This window comes from Artemia franciscana, unplaced genomic scaffold, assembly GCF_032884065.1.
Source record: "Artemia franciscana unplaced genomic scaffold, ASM3288406v1 PGA_scaffold_30, whole genome shotgun sequence".
In the NCBI taxonomy this organism is placed as follows: Eukaryota; Metazoa; Arthropoda; class Branchiopoda; order Anostraca; family Artemiidae; genus Artemia; species Artemia franciscana.
Genome location: NW_027062662.1, coordinates 2,081,191 through 2,104,169, shown reverse-complemented (window position 1 = coordinate 2,104,169; position 22,979 = coordinate 2,081,191). Strand labels below are relative to the sequence as shown.

Genomic DNA, 22,979 nt, shown 5'->3' with positions numbered 1-22,979 from the left:
GCCTAGGAAAATCAAATCGGACTGCCTTGACTGAAATGAGCGCCCAGAACCTAGCTGAGGCCAAAATAAACGACTACCATGACTTAGTAATGCGCGTGTCGCAAGCGGGTGTCGCGATTTGCACAGCAGCATCTCCCTTCGAACGACACTCTCTCAAGGTGATGAATATGGTGATGAATAGAACACGTGAGTCTCGCTGTTTCGAACCACAAGTCCACGGGGCTCAAAATTGTATTTCCTCAGAAGCAATTATTGAATTTTGGAAGAGCATAAAAAAGACATCAAGTGATGTATTCACTTTCATAGTAGTTAAATTATTTGAAAACGTAAATATTTACCACAAATCTACCTGAATAAAATTTTACTAAACTATTTAAGGCTGCATTGCCATAGTTGCAATTTTGCCCCTTCTCCATCAGGTCCGATCCTGATCTGATCATACCTTTCATTCTTGGGTAATCTACGTTCTCTGCTTCCTACGTAGTCGAAATATTCAAAGATTTATGCTTGTTCGCTATCCTAAAAAAAACTTCCCAGATGATCCTTCCCGAATATCTCATTGTTTTTTGAATTTTGAAGACCTTGTATAATTTTTTTTAATGAGTAAAAATGAATATAATTTTAGGAATGAGATACTTTAAAATAGACTAGTTTGGTAAATTTTCAGGTCAATTCATTAGCTAAACAGATCTGCGAGAGAAGTCAATTTTCTATGAATGAGCTTTTCACGAAATTAAAGGTTCTTAAGTGCTAGAAAGAGTTGTTAAAAAATGTAAACTGTTTCATGCTCATAAATATGCCTCTTCGTAGTTTAATGAAGCCCCCCTCCCTACGAAGGTGGTCTGATGAAAACACATAATCAACACAAACTCCAAAATCAACACAAAATAAATATGACAGTATGGTAAAAATAATGCCTTATTTACGCAAACAAAAAAAAAACTTTCTCAAATCATGGTTTCTCCAAGAGATAAGTCCTTCTGACCAATAGCAAAAGAAAATACACTATATTATCTGTGGAGTTATGAGCCAGATGAACAAGGTTGTAGACGAATAAGAGTGTACAAGTAAACATCATTAAATCGACCATATAACTGTAAGCTTTTGAGAGAGACAGTGAGAATTGGAATTCTGACTATAAAATACTGAGTCTCCAAATTCTTGGGTCTTCAGCCCGCTGCTTTGCCATTTTGAACCTTTGTTAATCTAAAATCTACCTGTTTTTCTCATCTTGTTAAGCATCAGTATTTTTCGCTGTAGCTTGTTTTTAAAGTAAAAGAGCCTCCCCCCGTAAATTACGCGTACCAGTGTTAATTACTGCCTCTTGATTTCAGATTCAAGCACATGCAGATTCGGTCCAACGCCGAATCTCTGGCATTCCATGACGGTGCCGATATTGAACTGGACAAATGTGATTCACGTCTTGAGCGACTCTTGAAGGTTTCAAGTCGTCTCATAAACAGGCAATATCTACTTAATTCCGCAATTAATTGTTTTGACTATATTGGAAGTATTTTAAGTTATCTGGTAATAGCTGTGCCAATTTTTACTGGAGTTTATGATGATTTGGACGCCTCGTCTTTGTCTGCTGTCATTAGTGAGGTACGATTAGTGTGTTTTAAACCATATTGAAGCGTGATCAACGACGCGCTGCTAATTGTAACTTCTGCAAGTCCGGAAGTGCAGCAAGAGAGAGAGAGAGAGAGAGAGAGAGAGAGAGAGAGAGAGAGAGAGAGAGAGAGAGAGAGAGAGAGAGAGAGAGAGAGAGAGAGAGAGAGAGAGAGAGAGAGAGAAGTCAAATTTGTACTTACACAAACTGGTAAGCAATTAGTAGCCTCTACAGCATCAGTGACGGTATTGTTAGTTTTGTAGAAAAAAAGTAATGGTAACCTAAAACCAAGAATATAAAAAAATTGTCATAGATTGATTAGGTCTCATTAGCGAATTTTACAACGATGTTATTTTTTCATTTGGAATCAACTAATACATCACAAACAAAAATTCTCTACCCCATTGAAGTGTGCAAGATGACATAATTGTTCGGGTTTTTTAATTAGAAGGAAAATATATATGATGATTATCTTAATTTCAAATTCAGAGTTTTCAAAATGTTTTTCTAATGATTTCATGTTTTCCTTGTAAACTATCTGGCATTAAATCAAATAAAAAACTTTTACGAAGAATATTTGTTTTTCCAATGTCTTCATTTTTTTTTCAAAACCAACAATGACGTCGTGAAAAGTCATAAACATGAAAATTCTATACCGCCTTTAGTGTGAAGATGACTTTATTGCTAAATTTTTAACCAAACAAAAAAAAAGAATCTACGAATATCAAAATAATTTTATCAATTAGAAACAAAGAATACTTTTTCCAATGGTTTCAAGTCTTCATTCAAATTCTAGTGATAATTCTACTGTTATTTTTATATTTAATTATAAATTTTAAAATATCAAAATATCTTTAAAGTGACTTCATATTTTTGTTTGAAACTAGCTGTGATATCTTAACCAAAATTCTATATCTTCTTTTCAAATATTTTGTTCTAACGAACCGTAAATATGGAGCGATCTGGGCTAATAGTAAAAGAGACTAAAAAAGACAAGAAATCTTGATATCAATTCAAAAACGGGTTTTCTATCCTGATTCCGAATATACACGTATAATTCATTAGGTTAAAATTTACCCATCAAAAAATATTTCTGATTTTAAAAAGGGGGAGCATCCCAGAATGGCAAGTAATCCCTATGAAAACTGCACCATCAGATTCTTCACATGGAAAAACCTTACTGAAGAGGTTTCCAAGCTCCTATCTACAAAAATGGGGATTTTTTTGCCTTCCAGGGGTGATCGTGTCAAACTTTTTGTCCTAGAAGAACGAAAAGACGCGTATTTTTTTCTCAACAAATATAGTCAAGTTATGAGCATGGTCAAATGGTCAATGGTCAAATGGCTTTAAGAATTATAAGTTGTGTGCTAATGTGTCACAAGCTGAAGTCGAATAGAAAGCAGGTTTGTTACAGTTAAAAAAGTATCAACTATTTTTGAAAAAAAATCCGTATTTGTATAAAGTAGATGGCATTATATGACAAATGGTGTTTTTTTCGGAATTTTGAAAAATTATTTGGATTTGGAAAATGTTTGAGAATGGAGAATTTTTTTTTATTTTGAGTTATGCCATGTGGAATGGTTGTATTTGGCTAAGTTAAAGCTAACACCTTTTTTAGGATAAATTGTCGGGAATATTAACTAATAAGGTTGTTTTGTTGGCAATTGTTGCTAATGGCAGTTTTTTTCAAAGCAGTGCTGCAACTATCCCAGATTATTTTTTCTTACTGATTGTGTCAGAAAAAATTAAGTAACACGAAATTTGGCCCCAGTATTATCTTTAATGAACATCAACTATGCATATTTTGTGTTTTGGTATTTAAAAGTTTTAATTCTGTGGGAGGTTTTAAGGAGAGAAGAAGCCCTGCTCGGAAGTAAAGCAAAGGTTTAGTTTTGGTTGATGTTGAGGGGAAAGTAGTGTCGTCTGAAAAATTATCTACTTTGCAAGGTTCTTGAATGTAGGCCAACTTTAATGCTCAGTTAAGAATCCTCCCTTATTTCAGTCAGGTTTAAATTTTTTTTGCAAGGTTTTTAGAGAAAAAGAAAACGCCTGTCTAGGTTGCTTGAAATTGTATTTCAGCTTATTTTTTTCCTTAAATCGTATCTTCCCATTAAGATATTTATTAGTGACTGCCTCTTAGTGCTAATATAATTATAGACTTATTTTTATATTGTTATTATATCTTTTTTATTATTATTATACTTTATTTTACTTTTGCACCATATTTTACTTTATGATTCTTGGTTATACCTTATAATATATTTTGATATCTTTCTTATTATAATTTATTATGTGCTTGATTGTATTTGTTATTGTACTTTTAGAATGCCTTTGTCTGCATATATCTGATCAGCACCTTCAGTTCTCTGGTAGACTTGTCAAATCAGTTTGCTGGTTTAGCTGGTGTTACTCATCGGATTGCTGAACTCCTTGAAGTCCTCGCTCATGATTCTGGAGCTAAAAAGTTTGTCCTTTTGTTGTCACTTATTTATTCTTTGTCCTTCAGGGATAAATTTGTGTACTTACTTATTTACTTATTTTATTACTTTTGTTTGTTTAATTACTTATTATTTGTTTACTTACTTTGTTTGCTTACTTATTTTTGTTTACTGTTGTGGATAAATTTGTTTACTTATTTGTTTTATTATTACTTATTTACTTATTTTATTACTTTTATTTGTTTAATTACTTATTATTTGTTTACTTACTTTGTTTACTTACTTATTTTTGTTTACTGTTGTGGATAAATTTGTTTTCTTAATTATTTTATTATTACTTATTTACTTCTTTTATTATTTTTATTTGTTTAATTTACTTATTATTTGTTTAATTACTTATTTTATTACGTTTGTTTACTTACTTATTTTTCTTTGTTTAATCTTTTTTTTTTTAAGGTTCCTCATTGTTAAATTCCAATACTCTTTGGCTTAAGATTAGTTTTAATTGCCCGTAGTCTCTTTAAAAATAAAACTTAATAGGTTAAAAAATGTATACAATTTAAAAGCAATATACAGCCATTTAGTCAATCAATTTACTGTCAAAATATTCCAAAGACACTATTCATACCTCCACAAACGGCATCCAGTCATCAAAGTACTTCTTTAAATTATTTTGAAAGTACCAAACGAGTGACATTCTTGAACATACTCAGTCAAAGTATTCCAAACAATTTGACAAGTGATTAGTGGTTTGAAACCAAACCTCACAGATGGAGAAAGTGGAACATTAATGTTCTTTGGATTGCAAAGATGATGCATAGGCCAATCAGTGACGAACATGGGTTTGTTTTTAGGGCCGTCGGAAGATCCCTATGGAGTTAAAGTATAGTGAAAGACGCACACAAAAGAGTATAGAGTGACTGTAAATCAAGTAACAGATTAGTTATAGAATAATTTGTTTCATGTCCTTGTTTTATCGTACTTTGACAGTGGATTCAAAACAGAAGAAAAGTTGACATCCATTTAGTAAGGCAACTGAGAGACGTAGGACTGAACTAAGTGATGGAACAGAATTTCTAATAAATCGATTCAGTACAAATATATTTTAGACTCCTCAAAATTCCAAGCCTCCGTGAAATCTTTATTTTAATTGGTCCAATATGATATGGAAGGTCTGAATGAAAGGTTTTCATCGAGAAGTACCTAGAAGTTAGACTTACTGATCCTTAGATATACTGAGAAACCACCTTGACAGCTGAATATCAGATAACTTAGGGTAAGCCTTAGAAATATGCGAGAAAATTGAAAAACTTGTCAATTTAGCATCACCGAATGATTTTCTCAAAAAAGTCAAATAGTTTGGGAAGAATCTCAGACTCTGCTCCTATTGCAGACAGAACCGTACTGTTGTCAGAGAAAGTGAAGAGAGCATATCAAGTTAATTGACTTTTTGGAGCATTGAAAGATTCAGGTTGACATAGTTGACCACAAACTATAGATTTCTGTCTTTTAACCGCCACTATAAGGTCATTAACACAAATAAAAAACAGAAGCAGTATAAGAACAGAGCCCTGGAAAACACCAAACTCAACTTTAGACGATGGACGGAAAAGGGAATCTACGAAGGTAGTTCTACCTAACAAATAAGGATCAAACCAAGCATGATCCTGTCCTCTTACAACATTGTGTGATAACTTACATAGCAGAATCTCATGGGTCAAAGAATCAAAAGCTTTACAGACGTCCTAGAATACAGCAGTAGAAATCAAACGAGAGTCAAGCCAGTGGGGAAAAAATTTGAAGCATACTTCTTTGAATGCTTTGCTCGGAAGCCAAACTGAAAATCTTTGCTTGGAAGCCAAACTGCAAAAGGAGAAGTCCTTTTGCCAGTAGAAAAACAGTGTTGTTCACCGCTGTTTTCCACCAGTACAAGTCCTTTTGCCAAGACCGGAAAGCAGGGTGTTCTCAAAAATTTGGCCAAATACAGAGAGCAATGGTATAGGTTGATAATTAGCTTGACAATTCTGTGTTTCATTTTTGCTCTCTTAACAGAACTAGGGTAAATCCTATTTTCAAAAGATAGATTGATAAGCTTAGTTAGTGGAGAAACAATTAAAGGAAGAACGAACTTAACTACCATAGTTAGAATGCACGCTGGGCTAGACGACGAAGAACCTTTCAAGCTATGGACAACCCTGGCTATTTCAACATCAGAAGGAAGATACAACGTCCTTGAGCAGGATACAACACCATCGAAATTCAATCCCAAGCCACAAAAGAGCCAATGAATTTTCTATATGTAAACCCTATCCTATTTCAGACTTTGTTCTGACACGGATTAGCAAGAATAACTCCACAATCATGTGCAACCGATGCCTCTTCTTAGGCCAAATCGCAATAATGTTATATGGAACACATGTAAACGTGCTTTCATTGGCAACTGGTCGTCTCCCTCTATTGAACCCGCCACAGTCAGCCCACCCTCCTGATTTTGCCGGGCCAATGACGAGATTCTTGACCATATGCTGTTCAAATGGACAAAACTCGTTAATAGCATCGAAAGTTAACCCATCTTTTTCTACAAAAACAAGTTTGATATCAAAAGCATCACCAGACAAACAAATATAGATTTTCAGACCTATTCCTGATATCAAATAGTTAATCAGATTCAGCGTATCAGAGAATCCTACAGTAGAAGTTTCAAGCTCCTATCTACAAAAATGTGGAATTTTGTAATTTTTTTTTTGCCGCAAGACAGATCACGGATGCGTGTTTATTTGTTGTTTGTTTTTAATGGGTGATCGTATCGACCCAGTGGTCCTAGAATGTCGCATTCTAACTGAAATTAAAAGTTCTAGTGTCCTTTTTAATTGACCCAAAAAATTGAAGGGCACCTAGGCCCCCTCACACGCTCATTTTTCTCCCAAAGTCAACAGATCAAAATTCAGAGATAGCCATTTTATTCAGCATAGTCGAAAAACCTAATAACTATTTCTTTACGGACGGCTTACTCGCCCGCAGTCCCCGTGGGAGGGGCTCCAAGTTTCAAACTTTTACCAGTGTTTACATATAGTAATGGTTATTGGGAAGTTTACAGACGTTTTCAGGGGAATTTTTTTAGCTGTGGGGGGAGGGAGTTATGTGGGGGAACGGAGGAAGATAATTTTCATGAAAGGGGCGCAGGATTTTCTAGCATTTCTAAAAAAAAACAATTAAAAAATAAATATGAAAAAGGTTTTTTCAACTGAAAGTAAGGAGCAGCATTAAAACTTAAAACGAACAGAAATTATAACGCATATGAGGGGTTCACCTCTTCCTGAGACCTCGCTCTTTACGCTAAAGTATTTTTAGTAATTTTTACTATTTATTCTACAGCCTTTGTGATTCAGGGGTCATTCTTAAGGAATTGGGACAAAATTTTAGCTTTAGTGTAAAGAGTGAGGTTTTGACGAGGGGTCGAACCCCCTCATATACGTAATAAAAACATAAGAATACAGAAGTTCCTTACGGAAGTTAATTCGTAAGTTAATATATTTTTACTAATAAAAACGTTCGTAAAAAATTAAAAGTTTGAGTTGCCTTTTCAAGTAACCAAAGAATTGGAGGGTAACTAGGCCTCCTCCCCCGCTCGTGTTTTTCTCAAAATCGTCCGATCAAAACTAAGAGAAAGCCATTTACACATATATGTTGGTCTCAAGTGGCCTGTTGCTGCAATAAGTTATTTGGGCTTAATTCTAGGATAGAGTCATTCAGCTATCTTGGAAAATATTGGTTTTGGTCTAGTAGTAATAATATAAATGGGTTATTATACTAAATACGGTTGATGAAAGTTAAAAAGAATAAGCAGATGATTCTTCGAGCTAAGGTTAGACTATTTGAAATCACAGAAATGACCGTCAAGTATGGCACTGAAACTCCTTCCTTCGAAGGACTGAGGGATGGTCCTGATATTTTCAAGAGCAGTTGTTCTAACGACAGGAGTGTGATTTGCCACGGGGTAGGGGAAGGAGCCACCATCCCCTCCCCAAAGACCCAATCCCCTCCACCAACTGATATTTTTGTTTTCAAAAATCTTGTCAAAATTTAGATACGCCTATATATTTCAAGCATCCACAGAAACAGATCAGATTTCTGTAGTATACCTTTGCCTTTATGGCACTATTTTGCTCTTGGGAACTTGTCTTGGGAAAATCAGCTCCAACTTTCCCTCCCCCCTAAGATTTTGATGAAATTACGCCACTAGAATAGTTTTAGGTTTACATTTGGAGAACAAACATAAGCTGTGCAAAAAGCGCAATTCCATCTCACTTTCTAGGGTTAAAACAAATGTTAAGTCGACTAGGTCACGTCTTAAGGATAATAGATTACCCAGAGTCGCATTTTTTGGCCATCCATTGTGGTCCAAAGAAAATGCAGGCCGTCCCTTAACAGGGTAGGAAGACGTCATAAGAAAGGATTTAAAGAAATTGGAACTAATTTGTAAGGAGGAATGAGTGAAGCTCTGAGTATATTTGGTTGAAGGAAGAGCATACGTAGGTCAAGTTGGGCTTAAGAAGCTTGTCACAGTAGCAGACACCATTTTGTCCATTAGGCCCGTTTTTGCTGCTTAGGTTCAATGTAAGAGAAACCACAAAACACTTCTCTAATCTAGGCTTTGAATCCAATCCAGAAAGTTTCAATGACGTTACTCAACAGCTTTCTAAGTTAGTGAAAGCAAATTTGGCTCAAAATGTGCTCCTCTTGGACTAAGTCCCCTGGAGAAGGTCCTAGTCTTCCTCTTAGACTAGGTCCTTAGAACTTTTGTCAGATTCTTACAGATTCAAAGCCACGCTTTCTAAAAAGAAAGAATAGATAAGTAATAAAGGTATAAACAGAAATTGTAGAAGCAATCTTGACTGAGAAGAATCTGACAACCCTTCCCCCTCACACGTGTAGTTGTCTCTGCTACCAGCTCTTAGGTCTTTTAAAGTTGCCTATCTAACAAGGATGGATTGCAGTTGTTTATTACAGTTGTCTTACAGGCAGGAAAAAAGTGGAGTTGGGTGCATTTACAAGCTCTACCTCCAAAGGTTAAAGAAGTTGGAGTCCATTTCCCTAAGGTTCTAAGAGTGAGAACCTGACTGAGATTTTCACTCGAAAATCTCAAAACTTCAAGAGTTAAAATTGTCGTTTACAATTTTTTGGCTCCAGGACCCTGATTAAAATTACGGATGAAATGTCTTTTCTAGTTGATAATGGAGTTTATTAAAGGTCATTGGTAACCGGATCGTTCCACTTCAAAAATATTTTTGAACTGAGTGTTTTTGAAAGGAGTAACCTTGTTGAAAGGAGCTGGCCTTTGCCAAGGATGACGAAGTTTGCCTTGTATGGTGTGAAGCGTACCATACGTAGTGTAAAGTGTGCCATGCCTGGGACAAAGAGTTGATAGTATGTCAATAGTAACAGAAGAAGCGTTACCCAAAGATATACACCAGGAGTCGGGGATTTTATAACTCCTTAGATTCAGAGAAATAATAGAAAAATAAAATATTTAGAAGTGCAGCTGTTTTAGAGAATAAAAACTAGAAAAGACTTATTACCAACAGGCTTCCTATTGAAAATTTCTTTTAAGTGGAAATAATACCGTATATAAAACATTAGTAAGAGTATATTTGTATTTTCAAACCCATTTTAGTATTGGCCTAAAAAAGGAAAAATGTTTTTCGAAGGTTTGGGCCGTATTCCTTCGTTACTTATCAAAAAATAGTTTTCAATAAAAGATTGTCAAAGGGCAAAGCCAAGAAATTGTTCCTATTTTAGTTGCTGTATATCAATTCCATTTCAAAGGTCTTAACCAATTTTTATAGTAGCCTAGTCTAAGATATAACGATTCAGTTATGGCGTTACCGCTCTCTTAGTTTGACTTTCGTTTTCATTCCATAGTCTTGATTTCTATTCTTGTTGTGTTTTTTTTTTTCGTATCTTTCCCTGAGGTTAGCTGTTTGAAATACATTCGATAGCATAAAAAAAAAAAAAAAAAAATATAATAGGGCCAGTTAATGGATTTAAGAAATGTTAAAAAGGCAACAAAAAGAAATGTGTAACGTGAAAATTCGTGTTTTCTCTATTTTAATTCTCTTCTCATTTTCTATAAACTTTATACGTTTCTTGCTTTGTCTATTTCCCTTTATTTTTCGTTTTCTAGCTTGTCGAATCCATTTTTGCTAGAATTGCTTTTTCTTTTTTATCTTGACTTTTTATCTTTTTTTTATCTAAATAACGTACACGTGAATAATTAATGAATAACCTTAATCGACAAAAGAGGAAAAATAAATAAACTTTAAAATCATTAAAATTCAAAGAAATTACCATAGTTTCATAATACCATAAATAATAAATACTCATGAACAAAAACAAACCATAACTGAAAATTCTACAAATTGAAAAGTTCCAATAAACTGTGTTTCTTTAGCCTTTGTTTTCTTAAAAGTTTTTTCAAAGGACATTCCTCTAAGATTACCAAAAAAATACCTATTTTTCAATATTTTATTCGGTCTTAAATATAAATGTAAAAGCAGTGAGATCTAAAAAATTATGTAAAACCAACTGACTGATTTGACCTCTTCTCTCCAGGAAAATGTTTTGTTTTAATCCCTTTAATAGCATCGTGTAATATGTTTCAAATTGGAATTTGGATGGCTGCATCTTAGTGACATTTTAAACACAAGCATCTTAACGACAACGATAGGTTATCATAACTAGGATTACAAATAAAATGGTTGTTTTCTGGTGAAATTGAGATGGGGGGGAAGGGCTTATGTAATTTCTCAAGCTTGTTTCGCGAAGCAATTCGTACTAATTGTATTATGTGAAGTATTGTGACTTTTGTCCCAAAAAGGAAGAAGGATCCTTAATCTGGTGACTGTTATCACCTGATTACAGTCTACTCAATTATTTCAAAACTAACCACCCAAAGCTGTGATGATGACGAATTTGACAGACAAGTGATGGCGAATTTTTCTTTAAATTCAGGCATCAGCCAAAGTTGTGTTGATGACGAATTTTACAACAAATGATGACGACTTTTTCTTTAAATTTGGGTAAAATTTGTTGTTTTTTTTTTTGTTTTTTTTTTTAATTTTCTAGGGCTTATACATGGAAAGGATGTGCTGAAAAATCTATCCTTCTTTCAGTTTCAGTTTTGATCAAACAGTTCGTGGTAACGAACTGTAGTAAGGAGCGACCCGGCTCCTTATAAATAAAATAAAACTAGTTTTTTAACTGAAAGTAAGGAGTGACATTAAAACTTAAAACGAACAGAAATTACTCCGTGTATGAAAGGGGCTGTTCCATTCTCAACGCCCCGCTCTTTACGCTAAAGTTTTTTACTGTTTAAAAAAGTAGAATTGAGAGAAAGAGTCAAACTTTAGCCTAAAGAGCGGGGCGTCGAGAAGGGAACAGACCCTTTCATACACGGAGTAATTTCTGTTCGTTTTAAGTTTTAATGTCGCTCCTTACTTTTATTTAAAAAAAAATATTTTTTTTTATTTAATACTATAAGGCTTTTTAAAGCTTTATCCTCTGAAGTAGAGAGGTTTCTGTGGTAATTCAAAATAGTCCTAAAACATCCATAATTCAAGAAAAAACGAAACTGAAAAAGTATATTTTCAGTCGTTTCATTATTATTAAGTATTATAAATTTTTCAAACAGTTCGTTGTAACGAACTGTAGTGAGGAGCGACCCGGCTCAATTGTGACCAAAACTCTAAAAAAAAGAATTTTGATACCAATAGCTACATCAAAAGAATCGCATTTTAATGCTGATTTTAAATATATAAGTTTCATCAAGTTTAGTCTTACGCATCAAAAGTTACGAAAATTTGTGTTATTTTAGAAAATAGGGGGAAACACACCCTAAAAGTCATAGAATTTTAACGAAAATTACACCATCAGATTCAGCGTATTAGAGAACCCTACTTTAGAAGTTTCAAGCTCCTATCTACAAAAATATGGAATTTTGTATTTTTGCCAGAAGGCAGATCACGGATGCGTGTTTATTTATTTTTTTTTTTTTCAGGGGTGATCGTATCGACCCAGTTGTCTTAGAATGTTGCGAGAGGGCTCATTCTAACGGAAATGAAAAGTTCTAGTGCCCTTTTTAAGTGACCAAAAAAATTGGAGGGCACCTAGGCCCCCTCCCACGCTAATTATTTTCCCAAAGTCAACGGATCAAAATTCTGAGATAGCCATTTTATTCAGCATAGTCGAAAAACCTTATAACTATGTCTTTGGAGACGACTTACTCCTCCACAGTCCCCGTGGGAGGGGCTACAAGTTACAAACTTTGACCAGTGCTTACATATAGTAATGGTTATTGGGAAGTGTACAGGCGTTTTCAGGAGGATTTTTTGGTTGGGAGAGGGGTTGAGAAGAGGGGGATATGCTGGGGGAACTTTCCATCGAGGAATTTGTCATGGGGGAAGAAAATTTCCATGAAGGGAGCGCAGGATTTACTAGCATTATTTAAAAAAAAACAATGAAAAAATAAATATGAAAAAGTTTTTCAGCTGGAAGTAAGGAGCAGCATTAAAACTTAAAACGAACAGAAATTATTACCCATATGAGGGGCTCACCTCCTAATACCTCGCTCTTTACGCTAAAGTATTTTTAGTAATGTCAACTATTTATTCTACGGCTTTTGTGATTCAGGGGTCATTCTTAATGAATTGGGACAAAATTTAAGATTTAGTGTAAAGAGAGAGGTACTTACGAGGGGGCGAACCCTCTCATTTGTGTAATAAAAACATCAGAATAAAAAATTCTTTACGTAAGCTAATTTATAAGTTACGTATATCTTTTACTAATAAAGAGATTCGTAAAAAATTAAAAGTTCTAGTTGCCTTTTTAATTAACCAAAAAATTGGAGGGCAACTAGGCTTCCTCCCCCGCTCTTTTTTCTCAAAATCATTCGATCAAAATTATGAGAAAGCCATTTAGCCCCCCCCAAAAAAAAAATATGCAAATTTCATTTTAATTATTCCTCTGCGGAGAGCCAAAATCAAAACATGCATTGATTCAAAAACATTCAGGAATTAAATAAAAAAAACAAGTTTTTTCAACTGAAAGTAAGGAGCGACATTAAAACTTAGAACGAACAGAAATTACTTCGTATATGAAAGGGGCTGCTTCCTCATCAACGCCCCGCTCTTTACGCTAAAGTATTTTACTGTTTTAAAAAGAAGAGTTGAGAAAAAGAGTAAAACTTTAGCGTAAAGAGCGGGGCGTTGATGAGGAAGCAGCCCCTTTCATATACGAAGTAATTTCTGTTCGTTTTAAGTTTTAATGTCGCTCCTTACTTTCAGTTGAAAAAACTTGTTTTTATTTTATTTAATCTTACAAAATACGGCAAAGCTATCATGGCAAAATAAACATCATTTCTCAATATTTACGGCTGTGACGGAATGAGATATAAGACAATTTGTAAAAGTAAGAAACCTTAATTTGTAAGTTTGAAGACCACCGGAAACCTTTAGCTTAAGGGGTGTCTAAATATCTTAAATTGACAGCAATATCACAAATAAGCAAAAGGGCTCAGGCCTAAGGTCTTCGCCCAAGACCGTCACACGTATTTTATCATCGCATTATATTTTCAGGTTCTTTTAATTTTTAAAGCCCATTTTTACTCTCTTGGTTTCAAATTTTTTGGTTTTCAAATAATATCCAAATAAATCTGTTCCAGTGGTTTTAGAACCTTTTGATGATTTTTTTTGTGATTTTTTATATAAACCATATTTCACTTAGTTCATCTTGATGAGCAAAAAAATTGTTATTATGAAGAAAATTTGCAAATTTCAAGGATTGTTTTCACCCACTAATTAGGTGAAGTACATTAAAGACACTGAGAAAAAGCATAGGAAAAATCATAATAGTCTTGATATTTAAGAGGGACAGTTCCCAGCCCCTTTTTATTGCGTTTCACGGCCAAATACAAATTGAATCAGCTAATTGGAAACGCAATTTTCCTATCGAGAAGAAACAATGAAAGTAAAATTATTTTCTCTCAGTTTCATTGGTTTATTTACTTTCTGGCTTTTCTTTAAAACTCCAAATACAATCACTAATTAAGGTTATATTCACACAGGAGTTTTACACCTCCCAATTTTATGGTCTCAACACTTATCTTCCATGGCTGTTTCCGTTGTAAAAAAAAAAAAAAATAATAATAATATAGTCCCATGATATGAATAACATGTTCATGATTTTTTTGCTTATGGGGATTTGCTGGAAAAATGTTCTTATCTGGAGAAAGTTGAGTTTTTGCCAACTCTAGTAGCTGCTTGACAAAGTTATTAAAACTTCTGAAGTTGGCATCTGTTTAACCATGACAAGCGAATATTGCTCCTGTTTGAGTGTCTGTGCGAAAATGTCGCAAATTTAGGCTGGTATTTTTCTTGTCCCATTCTAGTCTAGACAAATTCTAGTCCCAATCGGCTCCAATGATAGCTGATTATATTTAAAATATTGGATTAAATAATTGCCACCTCATCACTAGTTTAAAGCAGACCTCTTATCAACGATGTGTGCAGGGGGGGGGGGGGGCGACTGGGTTCCTCAATTCGAAATCCTAGAATTTCTTTAATTTTTGTCACCTCTTATCTAAGCAATCAATTTTTTATTATTTCTCCCCCCCCCCCAAAAAAAAAAAAATAATGTGTACGTGCCTGTCTTGTAATTCAAGTTTTGTTGGAATTAAATACTATACTCAAAAGGGTAACAACATGCAGAGTTTGAGAGATTGTCAGACCTGACAGAGTGTTTTATGATGCTTTCTTAGCCTTTTCTTCTGGTTTTGAAATATTTTTGAGTAGGCCTACAGAAAAGAAATTCAACAAGCAAACCCGTGCCACATTTTTCTGTCTTTCTTTTTCAATACTTAAACTATTTGTAGTTAGATACTGGGATGCTTGCATAAATTTCTCGAAGGTGGAGGAGGACTGCCAAAATTTTTCAGGTCAGTCATCAAATTTGAAAAAGACATTTTTGCCAAAAAAAAAAAGTAATTTTTCTATAACAAATGTAGTATTTTCTTTATGATTTTAGAGTTGTAGGGGCTGAGATGTGGTGAGTCCACCCTCTTCTCTTCCCTGTGGGTATATTATATCACATACAAATTGTAATTATGTGCTTCAATTCAACAAGTAAACCTGTGCCACATTAATCAGGGTTTTCTTTTTTTGTACTTAAATTATTAATAATTATATACAGAGGCAGCTGCCTAATTTCCCCTTGGGTGGGGGAAGAAGACTGCCAAAAATTTTTGTCATTGGGTTAATGTTTGAAAAAGTTATGTTTACCAGAAAACGTGATTATTTCTTTTACCATTAAAAACTAAGCACTCTGCATTTTTTGGCTTTCTAATGGTTGAGAGATGATAAAAAAGGATTATAGGTAGGTCTCAGTTGGTAATTAAATAAAAAAAAAACTAGTTTTTTTTTATTTAATTTCTGAACGTTTTTGAATTTATGCATGTTTGATTTTGGCTCTCCGCACATAAGTTATTAAAATGAAATTTGCATATTAATTCTTTTTTTGGCTAAATGGCTTTCTCTTAGTATTGATCAGACAATTTTGAGAGAAAAGGGGTGGGGGAGGAGGCTTATTTGCCCTCCAATTTTTTGGTTACTTGAAAAGGCAACTAGAACTTTTAATTTTTAACGAACATTTTTATTAGTAAAAAATATACGTAACTTAAGAATTAACTTACGTAACGAACTTTTATATTCTTATATTTTTAGTATGCATATGAGGGGGTTCGTCCCCTCGTTAATACCTCACTCTTTACACTAAAGCTTAAATTTTGTCCTAACTCTAAGAATGACCCCTGAATCAGAAAGGCCGTAAAATAAACAGTTGAAATTACTAAAAATACTTTAGTGTAAAGAGCGAGGTGTTTAGGAGGAGATGAACCCATCATATGCGTAATAATCTCTGTTCGTTTTAGGTTTTAATGCTGCTCCTTACTTTCAGTTGAAAAAACTTTCATATTTATTTTTTCATTGTTTTTTTTTATAATAATGCTTGAAATCATGCACCCCCTTCATTGAATTTCTCTTCCCCCAAGACATATTCCTCCAATTAAAGATCCTTCCACGTAGCCCCCCCCCCCTCAAACCAAAATAATTCCCCTGAAAAACGTCTGTACGCTTCCCAATAAAAAAAAAAAAAAAAAAAAAGAAAAAAAAAAAAAAAACACGCACCCGTGATCGGCCTTCTGGCAAAACATACGAAGTTCCACATTTTTGTAGATAGGAGCTTGAAACTTTTACAGCAGTGCTTTCTGATACGCTGAATGCGATTGTGGGATTTTCGTTAAGATTCTATGGCTTTTAGGGGGTGTTTTCCCCTATTTTCCAAAATAAGGCAAATTTTCTAAGGCTCGTAACTTTTGATGACAAAGACTAAATTTGATGAAACTTGTATATTTAAAATCACCATAAAAATCCGATTCTTTTGATGTATCTTTTAGTATCAAAATTCCGTTTTTTAGAGTTTCGTTTACTAATGAGCCGGGTCGCTCCTTACTACAGTTCGTTACCACGAACTGTTTGATTTGTTCTTGAGTCGAACATCAAAGTGAAGAAGAGGGTGAATTTACTTATTTATCAGCTATTGGACTTTTCTCTTTGAACACCTAGAAATATTTTGCCTCATTCCTTTCTTCCTCTTAAATATTTGTAATTTTCAGGATTTTCTGTGCCTCTGGGTAGTCGTAGGTGACGTGGGCCCACACCACTGTATTTTATCCCTTATTGAAAAAAGAAATGAAAAGAAAAATTAACGATTAAATCTTACAGGTTAAATTGACTTTTATTTTAAAACTTACAAGCTGACTTTATTCTAAAAGTACAATCGTTGTGAAACTTGCACAAAGATCGGGAAGTTAAAAGGGTGGTAACTAAAAAAATTATTTTTTTGTTCTCTTCTATCAAATCTGACTCGTACAGAAGGAGGAGGGGTCTCAGACCCCCCTCCCCCCCAAAAAAAGTTATTAATTAAACAACTCAAAATTCTTACAATCTCTATCATTAATTTCTGGTATTTGTTTTGTAGACCAGTTCGTTTTTCTGTTGTTGTTTTTTTTTAAATTAGCCTCCCTTCCGCAACGACAAACGTATTCACTCATGTTTAGGCTTAAACGACTAAAAACGTTTTTTAGATATTTGTTATATTAACCATATGGTAATTGTATTTAAGCTTCGCCAAATATTTTATTTGCATCTATAAATATTTGAGCTGCTAAAGGATCATGGAACATTATTTACCTTCTATCCTTTCTATGAAAAGTGTTTTGGTTCGACTTTCCCGTTGCTATTGACCTGCAGGACTATGAGAAAATGGATGGAAGATACATGTTTCGATCCCCATCCTTCTTCATAGGAATATGCCAAACACCGCTTTTTACGAACGAAACAGTTTGGCTCCACCCAGTATGTATGTCACGAAGTTGTAATTTCTATGGCTTAGAGAAGTTATAATGACCCAAAAAACAACCTAGAACAGAAAAGTAGAACTTCTTTAAATTGGGTTTGGGGGACACATATTTATGATCTAAAATCCCTGCAGGCCTCACCAAGGGGTAAAGGGAGGAATTCCTGTTTGCTTACCAAACTGCTTTATCCAAACTATGTATATTCAATATCAATTGTATTTGGGTCTTTATACGACTCTAATCGAGAAAAATTGCATACTATGCTCTACCACTTTGACAAGACTAAAGGAGTAAATTCTCTCGTCATTCAGTGCTATTACGGTATATTCTGTGATTTTTTCAGGGTTTTAACATAGCGTGTTGAATAGCTTATCATTGAGTTTTGAGTGGATCTCTTATTCTAATCTGTTTAAATGGTTTTTAGGACTGATTCTATAGAAAGCATTGAAAGTACCTCAGATGGTGATCAGCCCCTTTGTGGTGACAAGTCATCTGCGCTATCTAATCCTAGGTACGTTTTTTTTCCTTTATATAAGCATCTAAAACTCAAGTTTCTCAAATGCGATCTATGACACTTCTTTTGAGTACTATTGAATGTTATTTGAATAATTTCAACTCTTATTTATTTTAATCTCAATTTTATTTTATAGTTTTTAAATTACCAATGACGACTAAATCCGATCCTTGGTCTATTCAAACTGAAAAAATACATTTTCTTAGATTTTTTCTTTTTATGATTTCGAAATTTTGCAGTTTCTAGGGCAGTACCTCGTTATCGTTACTGTTTTCACGTTTATCTGCAAAAATTAATTAGCCTAATTAATTAGTTGAATTTGACAACGCTTTGTTTTGTAAATTTAAACCATTAACAAGATATTGATATTGAGGCAGATATTGAGGCAACTACGTTTTCAAAGGAAATTACACCTTCTTCAGTTGTTTGACGTCATATTTTTTGTCTCATCATCATGAGCTGTGTAATAACCGAATATGGAAAATTTTTGGTTTTTATGGCACTTGGTATTTACTAAGTGACTTATAGCCATCGCAATTTCTGTCTGTCTGTCGGTCCCGGTTTTGCTAGTTCGGGCACTTCCAGATAAGCTAGGACGATAAAAGTTGGCAGGTGTATCAGGGACCAGACCAGATTAAATTAGAAATAGTCTCTTTCCCGATTCTACCATCTGGGGGGAAGTGAGCGAACGAAATAGTTGAGAAGAATTATATTTGCCGATAAAACAAATGATTGTTCTTCTTAAGTGTGGCTTGTTGGTCTAGGGGTATGATTCTCGCTTAGGGTGCGAGAGGTCTCAGGTTCGACTTTTGGACCACCCCAATTTTAACATGAAGAAGATCCGAAACTAGATACGTGATCAATATAGCGATCATTGAAAGTTGGCAGGCCTATCAGGGTAGGTTATGTTTGATGTCATATTTTTTGTCTGATGATGGCTAACTTTTGCTGATGTTTTTGTTTTTCAAAACTGGAACCGAATATGGAAGATTTTTCGTTTTTTTAATTTTTTTAAGAATATGTGGCTGTGAAAATTTCCACTTAGTTAATTTAAAATCGCTGTCCTTGGTACTTCTAGAAGTGGATGATTAATGAGACAAATCAGATGCCAAAACGAAACAGTTCCTGAACAGGGTGAAAAGAGGAACTGGGAAAAATTTTCAATCAATATAGAACTTCATAGAAGGGAACAGAGAATGAAGGAGGCTGGTGAAATTTTGAATATTACTGTACAATTCAGCCTGACCAGGTTTTAATGTATCTACCCAAGGACTGTATTCTTATTCTTCGTTATCGGCGAAGAAATAGCTGTACTAACAAAACAGTTCCTACTTCACTCTTATTGCAGAAATTTTAGTTAATTTGGTTTTAGGTTCATTTTAAATTTTTAGCACTAAAGACAGCTCACTCCCTAGCCCCTTCCTGTTGGTTTCCGTTTCACTAATTCCTAGTTCAGATTTTCAATATATAAATGCTTTCTAAATCTTCCCAGCTTTAAGCACACCAGGCATTTATTTCTGGTAGGGTGGGGGAGGTTGTATTTAAAAAAAAATTTTGTTTCATAGTTTGTATTAGAATTTGGACTAAATTCGTTCCCGTGAATTTGGTAAGATTTTGGATTTCGGGTAGAGGTCCGAGGCCCCACGCCCTGCCCCATCCCTCCAGCCTTCGTTCTTTAAGCACAGTGATTGTAAGAGGGAAAAATTGAAATGTTTTACTCCAAGTACGATCAATATCGTTTTCTTAGGTTTTCAAGATTTGTTTGAAAGAAAACCAATTTACTGTTAAGACGTTTTTTATGTTTTCTTGCTTTTGAATCCCTGTTTTTCTAAACTGAAAAAGATTTTGTTCTGTTAGACCTTTATAAGTTATACTTTATCATTTTAATTTTTGAAAGGCTGATGATCAGCTCATCGGATGAGGCAAGAATTGAGCTTTCGAACGTATCATTCTCAGTTCCAAACGGCAAGGAAATGCTTGTGGAAGGTAAGCTGTATTTCAATTTATTGTTTGTGTTATTCGAAAGTAATCTTAAAAAGTAGGCAAAAAATAATAGAATTAATAACCAGTAAAAAAATTGGCAAAAAAGTGATATTCTAATAAAAATAAAAAAGGAATGAACCCTATTCTTTTGTGGTTTGCATGTAACTCAACCGCGTTTAACTTAAACACGTGCAACCTAACCCACTTACCTGAATCCTCGTTCCAGTCAACCTCCATTCAACTCCACCACCATGTAACTAAACCCACATTTAACTCCATTTTCATTCAACTCAACTCCCACGCAACTTTACCCCCGCTTAACTTTCCTCGTTATGCCTCAGTTCAAAGCTTTAAGTCAAATGTGTGGTTTTAATATTTTTGCAAGGTTTAAGTTTTAATAGATTTTTGTGGTAAAGGTTTTGGCGGTAAATTTGTCGGAGTATATATGAATTTGCTAGCTGAATGAACAGTTAGGGAGTGCCTTTATCGGATGAGGAAAATAAAATCCTAATTCTGAGAACCTCGGATAGTTATCCATTTCAACTTCCCTGAACTGTTCCAATGACCCGCTAGTGGCGGAAAGAGAAATAGAAGACGTCTGGGTTTCAAGCTTTTCAAGTTCGTAATTCCATAAAAGTAAGGTCAAAGTACGGTTAGACCTTAAACAAATTGCAACAAAAATTGTTTTAATACTAGTCGATAGAGAAAAATTAGCTTATTAACAATCCAAAATTGCAATCGCTACTCCGAGGCAAAATGGGTCAAATTTGCACTCAAAGTGTGGAGGAGGGGGCAAAAAGCTAAAAGGTTTATTTCGTGATAATACATAGAAAGGGATGTGTTCTATGGGGTTAGTTAGGTTGTAGAAAACGAAAATGAAGGTAAAAAGGGACTATCACCAGTATCACAGGGAAGTTTTTGCAAATTCTCCCTTAGAGCTTGAAGTGAGAGGGTTTAAGTCCAAAATCAGCTTGATATCCTATTTTAATGAGCAAAGAGCCCATTCTATGGTTTTCTTGATTGTAGATAACGAAAAAGGAAAAGAAGAAAACTTATCATTACACCAATACCAAAAAAAGATGCGCCCAATGATTTTTCGGGTGTCCGACCGATCACCATGACACCCATTTTTAGCAAAGTGTATGAAAGTTTTGTTGCAGCATGGCTGAAAGACCGTATTCTGGACAAAATTGATCCGAGGCAGTTTGGAAATATGCCGAACACATCTACATCTCATTACTTAGTAAGTATAATTGACAGTATTTTGCAAAAACTCGATGAACCAGATTCTTGGATTAATCTTATTGCAATAGATCTAAGAAAAGCTATTGATTTAATTTGCCACCATATTCTTGTAAAAAAATTTCTTGGACTAGGTGTACATTCATTCCTTGTGCGTTTAATTGCTAGTTTTCTTTCTGGTAGATGTCAGCGGACAAAATATAAGTCCACCTACTCCGACCCACTGCGCATTTTTTGTGGAGTTCCCCAAGGTACCCTCTTGGGACCACTTTTCTTCCTTGTCATGATAAAGATTTGGCAACAACACTGGATGACCGCTGGAAGTATGTCGACGATCCGTCACTCATTGAATGTTGTCGAAAAAACCTACTGAGCAGAGCAGTTTCACTAGTGAATGATATATGCCAAGAGGCAAAGGTGGACAAAATGACTTTCAACTCCGATAAATCTATAATTTTAACATTTTCTTTTTTAAAATCTACGCCAGATTTAATCCACCTATTCCCAGCGCCAGTCACGTAACCGAAATTAAACTGCTCGGCCTTCATATCACTTCGGATCTGAAGTGGAATAAACATGTTGATTGCATGTTAAAAAAAAAGCTAATTTGGCCATCAGGTCTCTGAAGTTGTTGGCTCGCCATGGAATCCCTGCACCACACCTCCTGTGCATCTATTTCTCTTTTATACGTTCCACACTTGAATACTGTTGCCCTGTATGGCATTTCGGGCTGACTAGGGAACAGTCGGACCGGGTTGAGAGGGTGCAATAACGCGCCCTCCTAGTAATCTCAAAAGCCCCAAAAGTACCGTACATATCCCTCCTTAATCAGTTTCAACTTCAAACCCTTCAATCTCGTCGTTTAAAACTCGCCCTATCCTTTGGTAATAAAATCCTGTCCAGCCCTATACACCAAAATATCCTCCCGCCCCAACATCAACCGGCACGGGTAAGGCCACTCAGGGCCGTTGCAGAGCCTGTACCGAAACTTCAACCTGTGACTGTGTCACATGCTCGTTATGAGCTTAGTTTTGTGCCCTCGTTTGTTAAGTTGTTTAATGCTGGGTCGACTTTTTAATCCGGATTATTGTTGTTAATTGTATATATTATAATTTTATGCGTACTTGTCGACTTATTTTCGTGTGTATGTGACAATTATTATTATTAATTGTATATATTATAATTTTGTGAATGTTAATTTTGACTTGTCGACGGATTTTTGTGCGTGGATGACAATAAAAACAAATAATCGGCTCTGTCTATTTTTTAAATAAAATGAATTTGAATTTGAATTCTAATATTCTAATCTTTGTTTGCTGACTTATCTTCCCATTCTTCCAAGTTTTTTTTAACTTTGAGAAAACACCCCGAGTCTTGGCTATTCTACTTTTAATATCTTCACTGCTCCCACCGTCTTTACTAATAATATTATCAGGGTAAGTGAAGCTGCCCACCTGATCAATCTTTTTGTTACCCGACGTCACATTTTCATCTTCACTTATTCCTAGCCTTAGTGACTTAGTCTTCTTAACATTTTTTTTTAAAACCTATTCTAGTACCCTGAAATCGCAAAACCTCTAAAAGTTCATTCATTTTACTCACACTTTCAACAAGGATGCTTGATTATCAGCATAATCTATGTGCAGGAGAGTTTTTCCTCCCCATTTGATTCCATGGTCTCCCATTGTCTTTCCCGTGCTCCTTAAGACAAAGTCCATCAAAATG

General features: G+C 34.7%; 1 protein-coding gene across 1 annotated transcript in view; it reads left to right on the top strand.

Moving 5' to 3' along the window:
- LOC136041590 (lysosomal cobalamin transporter ABCD4-like) overlaps positions 1–22,979 on the top strand; it is an 87,105-nt gene that overhangs the window by 53,382 nt on the left and 10,744 nt on the right. The window contains exons 6-9 of the mRNA XM_065726287.1: positions 1,335–1,602; positions 3,934–4,073; positions 17,940–18,026; positions 19,927–20,015. Coding sequence (XP_065582359.1) covers positions 1,335–1,602; positions 3,934–4,073; positions 17,940–18,026; positions 19,927–20,015 — 584 coding nt within the window. The remainder of the gene's footprint in view (positions 1–1,334; positions 1,603–3,933; positions 4,074–17,939; positions 18,027–19,926; positions 20,016–22,979) is intronic.